The sequence below is a fragment of the Mytilus californianus genome, unplaced genomic scaffold (assembly GCF_021869535.1).
Source record: "Mytilus californianus isolate M0D057914Y unplaced genomic scaffold, xbMytCali1.0.p SCAF_12, whole genome shotgun sequence".
Taxonomy (NCBI): Eukaryota; Metazoa; Mollusca; class Bivalvia; order Mytilida; family Mytilidae; genus Mytilus; species Mytilus californianus.
Genome location: NW_026262604.1, coordinates 7,832,713 through 7,841,831, shown reverse-complemented (window position 1 = coordinate 7,841,831; position 9,119 = coordinate 7,832,713). Strand labels below are relative to the sequence as shown.

The 9,119-nt window shown below is 29.7% G+C and overlaps 1 protein-coding gene across 1 annotated transcript in view; it reads right to left on the bottom strand.

Annotated features, from left to right (window-relative positions):
• Positions 1–1,706: 1,706 nt before the first annotated feature.
• The window catches only part of LOC127721313 (SAC3 domain-containing protein 1-like), a 32,327-nt gene continuing 24,914 nt past the window's right edge, over positions 1,707–9,119 (bottom strand). The window contains exons 7-8 of the mRNA XM_052228047.1: positions 5,654–5,848; positions 1,707–4,520 (exon numbers count right to left, since the gene is read on the bottom strand). Coding sequence (XP_052084007.1) covers positions 4,434–4,520; positions 5,654–5,848 — 282 coding nt within the window. The 3' untranslated portion in view covers positions 1,707–4,433. The remainder of the gene's footprint in view (positions 4,521–5,653; positions 5,849–9,119) is intronic.

Here is a 9,119-nt window from a genome sequence, read left to right as displayed (position 1 = left end):
CAAAATCCCTTTCTTGTCAAGTGATGTTTTTGTATGTGGGATTACATGAGTGCTCATTTATTCCTAATTCTTTTACAAGACACTCGTAGGAGTACGATTTGCCTACAAAGACAAGTCACGAACAGTTAAATTGTTTAATGTACGCTTTGCCAATTACAGCATCTAATTTTGGTTTAAAAGGCTTTTTTTCTTCTTAGTCAGTTGGTAAATTGTGTAACTTCGTTTAATTACAAGCGTTTTTAAACAAACTATCAATATTGAGCTGAAACACATATATATTAATTTGGATCTAAACCATGACAAACTTGATCAAAACCATGACGAATTTCTAGACACTTAACCGAACCATGTCATAACTTAACCAAACCATAGCAATTTCGATAGTTTGCTTATTCTGCGTTAGTTTCTTGAAAACAACAATTCCAATGTAGATCGTTTGACTAACAATGCAAATTAAAACATCTTATTTACTTTTTATTTGCTCGTTTGAATAGAACTGAGGCAATCGTTCGGGGAAGTAACTTAACACAACCATGTTCATCTTAACCAAACTATGACAAAATCACTGTACTAAACGCTTCTCGATATGACGAGGTTACTACCCGTGTAATCACAAACTATAAATACATTGTTGATGTCGCCTCTGCTGGAAACAGCATACCTATCTCTCGCTTCTTTACTCTTTTAAGGCGAGACAAAAATAACTCCACAGTAAATTACCATTTGACTTTTAACTGTCACATATCATAATCATCATCCTTTGTACAATCACTTAGATTTCTTTGGAGCCTAAATATTGGTAATTATTCCCACCAAGTTTGCACAAAGCCTGATTTAGACTGAATTACATATGCATATTCATGGCTCTACAATTTGTCGAAACCTGTATCTTGGCATTGCACAAGGTCATGTTTTTCTCTGACTGTTTATGATGTCTTTACACTAAATCCATTGGATGTTGGATGTGTATGGATTGATAATTTAGTCTTAGATGCATGATTTTTTTATTAGTTGTTAGTGGCTTTGAACTAGCTGTCAGTAACTGCGAGTACTCTCAGATCTGAACTTAGTGTCTTTTTGTTGTTTGGATGTACCCGGCCATGTCCACTTGTGTTTGTAGTATTTGTATTTTTATCCATCTGATGAGTTAAGCCTCTTTCAACTGATTTTTATAGTTCGTTCTTATGTTGTACTGTTACATCACTGTCCCAGGTTAGGGGGAGGGTTGGGATCCCGCTAACATGTTTAACCCCGCCACATTCTGTATGTATGTGCCTGTCCCAAGTCATGAGCCTGCAATTCAGTGGTTGTCGTTTGTTTATGTGTTACATATTTGTTTTTCGTTCAATTTTTGTACATAAATCAGGCCGTTAGTTTTCTCGTTTGAATTGTTTTACATTGTCATTTCGGGGCCTTTTAAAGCTGACTGTGCGGTATGGGCTTTGCTCATTGTTGAAGGCCTTACAGTGACCTATAGTTGTTAATTTCTGTGTCATTTGGTCTCTTGTGGAGAGTTGTCTCATTGGCAATCATACTACATCTTCTTTTTTATATTGGCTATTTCTAATGTGCGTTCAGATAGTCTCAATATAAAAACATTGTAAAGCTTCAAAGTGATCCTTTTGAATTGTAAAGAGTCAAAACTTCTTCCTTTCACAGGTGTTAAGAGTGTTTGTGAAGTCACTTGGAACAATAAAAGACTTGAATACAAAGTAAATATTTAATTGATTCTTAGATAATATTACAAATACAAACATAATACGACAATAAAATGTTTGTTAAAAGACATGTTGCCATTAATATTTAGGGCTATTCTATTAAAATGAATGTGAGAGGGTAGGAATAGAAAATGAAAGGATATGGAGTAAATGTACATGGGACAAAATCGCACACAATGCATAGAAAACATAGAAAATTATCAATGAACTAGGAAGGCAATTTTAAGTTTTGATATGGTTCCTAGGTTACTGATGAGGGTCTGAATGGGGGTCCTAATCATTTATGTATTCTTCAAATTTTTATGCTGTTTTTCAATTTTTATTTTTGAGTACCCAGTTATTCTCTATTCTTTAAATTTTAGCACCCAATTATTCTCTATTCTTTAAATTTTAGCATCAAATTATTCTCCATTCTTTAAAGGATAAAGTTCACTTTAGGCTAAATATGGCCTTTACATTTCAACTTTTTCATAAAATTTCAAAATGGCCATAATTTGGTTCTTAAATGGATCTATTTCAACAGCTCCAATACAAGGTTGAACAAATCTCTTCATACGAATATATTCTAAGCTTCAAAATCACTATATTTTGGATATATTTTCTTTGTGCAGTTTCGGACATAAAAGCTTGAGAAAATCCTTGGCTGCAACCTAGGATCCAAAATGTTCTGTAATCAAAAGTTGTCAATAGAGATATTGAATTCCTAGAAAACTATTTTTTCTGGATTGGGGGTGAGGTCAGAGTATATTATGCTAAAAACAGTTAAGAATTATTTAAAACTTGAACAATGATGCATATTTTAGGAGTCATTACTTCGTCATTTTTAATGTGATATGCCAAAAAGAAGTTATTTGGTGTTAATAGTAATATCACAACTATTTCTATGTGAAATGTGAAGTATTGTTGCCTGATTAAAAAAAACATGAAAATCTTAGGGCCAATTTTAACCCTAGTGAACTTACTCCTTTTAGCACCTAATTATTCTCTATTCTTTTATTTTTTTTAGGTCTATTTTTATCTATTTTTATCTATTTTTATCTATACTTTATTTTTTTGGTCCTCTATTCTGTATCTTTTCCCCATTATTATCTATTCTGTATCTTTTCCCCATCATTATCTATTCTTTCCCCATTATTATCTATTCTGTATCTTTTCCCCATCATTATCTATTCTTTACCCATTATTATATATTCTGTATCTTTTTCCCTTTATTATCTATTTTTTCCCCATTATTATCTATTCTTTACCCATTATTATCTATTCTGTAAACCCCCATGCAGATCCTCACTTATGGTTGAATGTCCATTTTATGTAAATTACTCAAATGTTGCATTGGAGGGATTTTCAAGACCCTTCCTCCCCTAACACATCCCTTTTTATAGAATAGCCCTTGGTAAAAACAGGTAACTTGAAGAAATAAAAAATACATAATTTAAAATGTTTTACATGGATAAAATATGTTGAAAAAATAAACATGATAAAATATGATGTAAAAATAAACATGATAAAATATATTGCCAGTCTTAAGTTCATAATAAAATCTTAATTCATATCACAGCATAGAAAAGACAATTAAAGTACAATATTGCTATTGAATTGTATATATTGTAAAAATTGGTAAAAAATTTTAAGCCAAAAAGACACTTAAGATTTTGTGAAAGCTGTAGCAATATAAAGGTAATTGTAACAGCTTTAGACCAATAAATCAATTTGTCATAGTAAAAAAAAAAGATTTTACAATCTGGGAATATAAGAACGGCTCAAGTAGTTTAGGCTCCTACCATATTGATAAAAAAAACTTGCATGTATTGTTGTGCTAAGCATACCCCTAATCACAAAGTACAGACAAAAAGGAAATAGGCATCTGACAGATCTGAAAAGTGCTCACATGTTACAACTCTTGTCGCATTATAAAACTTCACATGACTGTTTTTTTTTCACCAATTGCGCTGTAATTCACTTCAATGTCAATATTTGATTTGTAAACATGAAATTAACTAATTCAGGTAGTATACAATGCACAGTTTTTTTCTCTCTAAAATTAAAAAAATGACAGGTAGGGGCATAACTACATCAATGCAGATTATACACAACATTTTACAGTACACTTTAATCTGTTTACTGTTGATTCATTTATTTTTGTGGATTGAGAAAAAAAATAGTTTTTTCATGGATATTTAAGGTGGTACATAACACTACAGGGAGATAACTCTGTAAAAATCAGCTGAACGTTTTAATCACATTCTATTGTTCAAGAAATATTAAGCTTCTCAATGATAAAATTAGTGTTTGTCAAACTGCTATATATTCAATGAAATTTTTCCGATAAAGTGTGTGTTCAAGTTTTGTTTTAAGTTTTTATATATTTGTCAAATGGTCAAAGTAAATATTTTGTCAAAATTTATGAAAATTAAACGAGCCAAATTAATTTTAGTCAAGGTGTTTGGTACCACCTTAATTCCAAAGTCGCAAATCAAGCCTATAAAATATTTGTACTTGATTTAATATTTTTAAAAATTTGTAATTTACTTTTACCCACAGATCCATGAAATTTGGTTTCCAAAATTTAAAAATGAACCCACAGTATCAAATCAATTCAAAATTGTAAACATGTTTTGATAGAATGTATAGATTTTACATATGTGTTTCAATTCTAATAAAATGTTTGACCTATTTTTTCCACTCCAACGGCAGCTTTTACTGGACAGATGCAGACTATGGTGGCAATTTATTCAGAAGAATGTTGGATAAGTTGTTCATTGCTATCAATTTATCTATAACTTCTAAGTAAGATTTATGTTCCTACAAAAGAAAAAAGAATATTTTTACCAACATATTAACAATATATATTTTTTTTAAATCAGATATAAACTGTAGCCTATATTACTGGTTTATCACTAATCTAGCTTTAATGTATAACTTTGTTACATTTACTTTAAAGCAATATATTTGAAATTCTAAAGACAGTTTTCTAATAAAGAACAAAGCTCCCCTTGCCTTTTTAAGCCCACTTACAATATTAGGGGACATACTGTTTTCTGGTCTATGTGTTTGTTTATTCTGTATGAGGTTAAAATCTATTTTGGTTAAGGGTATATTACCATGAAATTGTGGTCATATTTACTCGAAACTTGGTACAAATGCTCATAATGATGTGAAATGCAAATGTGTGTTTTGCAAGCATGAAAATCAATCAATTTGATTTTGCATACATTTAAAAACATTCACATCATAGTGTGCATTACTAAGTACATTATGGTGTAAAATTTTTCAAATACAGTAGAAAGATTAGTTTCCATAGGGTTATAAATTAAATTGTCTTGTATCTAAATTTGATTTCATGTTGACAAATTTTCTACAAGTAATATTCTAAATGCTTAAAATTAAGTTGTGATTTTAATTTCATCGATAATGTCTATCCATCATGAATAATCTGAATTAAAAAAAATCTAATTCACTGTCCTGTGCTCCTGATACTAAAGTTCTCATAGACAGGTTTCCTCTTTTTGCGGGGATTGTTTAATCAGTTCATGTGAGTTTCACGTGAATCTCATGTGAAAGTCACATGAATTTCACATTAATTTTTTTTCACGAGAAATTCATGTGAATCCTTAAAATAACGTAATTCAAATAACATCTAAATTTTCAAATTTAATCAAAACCATGAAAAATACAATTTTTTGGGGGGTAAAGTTCACGTGAAATTCATGTGAATAATTTCATGTGAGATTCAGGTGAATCTCAATTCACGTGAAATTCACATGAAAATTTTCACGTGAGTTTCATGTATAAGCTCATTTGAGGTGAATTTCAAGTGAAAATTTTCATGTGAAATTAACGTGAGCAAATTTTGCCTGTGTAATGATAAAATACATGTGTAAACATGTATATCCATATCTTTTTTCACATAATCATATTAATCAATAAAATATCACCTTTTCAGGATGAACGAAAGATCCTTTTAAGAAGTTAACAGACTGTTTATCATTACTGATGTTCAAACCACATTGTTCACACTCTCTGATCACATGATCAGAATCTCTAAACATAAACAACTTTAAGAGGTTCTCCACAGGATACTTGGATGCTTTTGAGCTAAAGGCTGTATTCATGGTCTGTAATGATTGTCTCTAAAATAAAAAGAAAAGATCATTTATTAATTACAAGATAAAAAAGAAAAATAACTAGTTCTATTCATGTTTTGAATACTTCTGACGCTGTTTTATTCAAACATACATTGTGTCCATAGAGGACATTTTGAAAAAACTATAGAGACAATTTAAGAATTTCATTTCCATTCTCACATGTATACTTAAGTTACTAGTAGCAGAAGCTATTATTCAGGGTAAGTAGTCCCTGTGTCAAATTCCTATCTCAGTCAAATCAAAGACTTTAAAAGTGACATTTTGAGGTTTAACAGCTAAAGTAATAACAAGACTGTTTGTGTTCATTTCAGAATAATATGAGGCAGGCGTAACCTGTGAAAGGAGACGAAGTCCGAATCAATTACTTTTTTTTAATTCTAACATATTCTAATGTTAAAAAAAAAACGGAAATACCGTTACGTTATCGATGTTGGTTCTGTTGTTAGGGATTTTAGATGGGACGTCATTTTATTCATTACGTCGTTTTCAATGTAAACAAAGAGACGCTATTATCAGGTAACGTTTTTTTTTTCCATATCAGAGAATAATTAAAATGAAATTGTTATTGTGCTCATTCCTATATATTTGACTGAAAAAAATTTTATACCCAAAGTCTCACGACAAATGAGACCGGAAGAAAGAAAAGGATTTCTGCACAAATGCGGGAAAATAAAAAAGTTAACTATTTTGAGTTCATTAGTACATTGGAAATTTTTTTTTTTCTATTGATTTTTCTATGGTTATAGGGGACTTCGTCCCTTTATAAATGTTATGAAAAGATGACATGCTAACTGCCTAATGTGGTAGCACATAAAAAAATCCAAGGCAGTTATTAAGTCTACTATAAAGCAGTACACATGCACATCTAAATTTTTATTCCAAATATGCATGTAATATTTGCTGCTAAACCCAGAGTGTACACACACTTTTTACAGTTCAAAAGATTTAAGATTTTTTTGTGTTGAGCTGTCTTTATTTTAAATTCTAGAAAGATAAAAGTTAAAAAGTTTTTGCTTCAAAACTGATTTTTTACTTGACATTTATGTTAAATATTAGAAACAACTTTAGCATTACTTTCTTCATAAGTGTGAAAGCTAAATATCTTGTGCTTTATTAGAAGCACCACAGTACCTACTTCAAAAGTTTCAACTTATATCTGTTAATAATCCTTATGCTTTAAGGGGTGTTACTCAAGGTAATTTGATAGTTCCTAAGCCAAAAACTGAACTGTTTAAAAAATCTTTTGCTTATTCTGGATCAGTTTTATGGAACAGACTACCATATGAAATGCGTAAAGTGCAAAACACTTTTTGTTTTAATCAAATTATAAAACGAAACTTGAGGCAGTCCCAATATTCAGTCTTGAAATGATTGCAACTATTACTTATTTAGAATGTATGATTTTGATTTGTATATAATATCTATTTACTACATGCACTCTGTAACTGTTTTATATGTTCTAATGGTACATGTACACCAAACTATCATGACTATACGATTGTGAACTGACTATGTGTTAATATGTTGAATGTTTGCTTTTTTTCTCTTATTTTTATTTTTTTACTTGTATTGTATATGAGGGCCTCAGGGAAGATTAGTAATTGTAACTAACTGTGTTTACCCTCTTTAAATAAAGAATTTATTATTATTATTATTATCATTATTATTATCATTATTATTTTGTGACAATTTATCATTAAGTAGTCAGATCAATCAATTAGGACTGTCATTGATAAATGTTACATGAATCTTTATAAATAATGTTCATGCAGGACTTTAAATTTACTTTGAGAAGTTATTCATTCATTTAGTGTTCATAACCAAATGTTTCTACAGACACTCCATTACTCCTTTTAACATTTTTCTTTCTGAAGCAGTACACATGCACATCTAAATTTTTATTCCAAATATGCATGTAATATTTGCTGCTAAACCCAGAGTGTACACACACTTTTTACAGTTCAAAAGATTTAAGATTTTTTTGTGTTGAGCTGTCTTTATTTTAAATTCTAGAAAGATAAAAGTTAAAAAGTTTTTGCTTCAAAACTGATTTTTTACTTGACATTTATGTTAAATATTAGAAACAACTTTAGCATTACTTTCTTCATAAGTGTGAAAGCTAAATATCTTGTGCTTTATTAGAAGCACCACAGTACCTACTTCAAAAGTTTCAACTTATATCTGTTAATAATCCTTATGCTTTAAGGGGTGTTACTCAAGGTAATTTGATAGTTCCTAAGCCAAAAACTGAACTGTTTAAAAAATCTTTTGCTTATTCTGGATCAGTTTTATGGAACAGACTACCATATGAAATGCGTAAAGTGCAAAACACTTTTTGTTTTAATCAAATTATAAAACGAAACTTGAGGCAGTCCCAATATTCAGTCTTGAAATGATTGCAACTATTACTTATTTAGAATGTATGATTTTGATTTGTATATAATATCTATTTACTACATGCACTCTGTAACTGTTTTATATGTTCTAATGGTACATGTACACCAAACTATCATGACTATACGATTGTGAACTGACTATGTGTTAATATGTTGAATGTTTGCTTTTTTTCTCTTATTTTTATTTTTTTACTTGTATTGTATATGAGGGCCTCAGGGAAGATTAGTAATTGTAACTAACTGTGTTTACCCTCTTTAAATAAAGAATTTATTATTATTATTATTATCATTATTATTATCATTATTATTTTGTGACAATTTATCATTAAGTAGTCAGATCAATCAATTAGGACTGTCATTGATAAATGTTACATGAATCTTTATAAATAATGTTCATGCAGGACTTTAAATTTACTTTGAGAAGTTATTCATTCATTTAGTGTTCATAACCAAATGTTTCTACAGACACTCCATTACTCCTTTTAACATTTTTCTTTCTGAAATATTCTTTATCAAATAAATCCAATGTTCATATTTACAATTTACCTCAACTTTTTAAATTTAGCATTGTTTATTACCATTTGTCTTTTGACTTCAACTCTAGGAGTCTGTGTGTCTTCATTAAGATATAATTTAATTTTGGATGTAACGCGTCTTCTGATTGGCTGACGTTGTTTTGTTTATCAGCTCATAGACATAATTTTGTCATGTGACCGTGACGTCATCAACGTTTTTTCATGGTTTACTTCGGTTTAAAATGGAATTTAGAATTAAATTATAAGAAATGACTGTAATATTTTTTCTGTCTATTCGAAATAACATAAAAAATATGGTACACACTTCAAAATAACCCACTACGT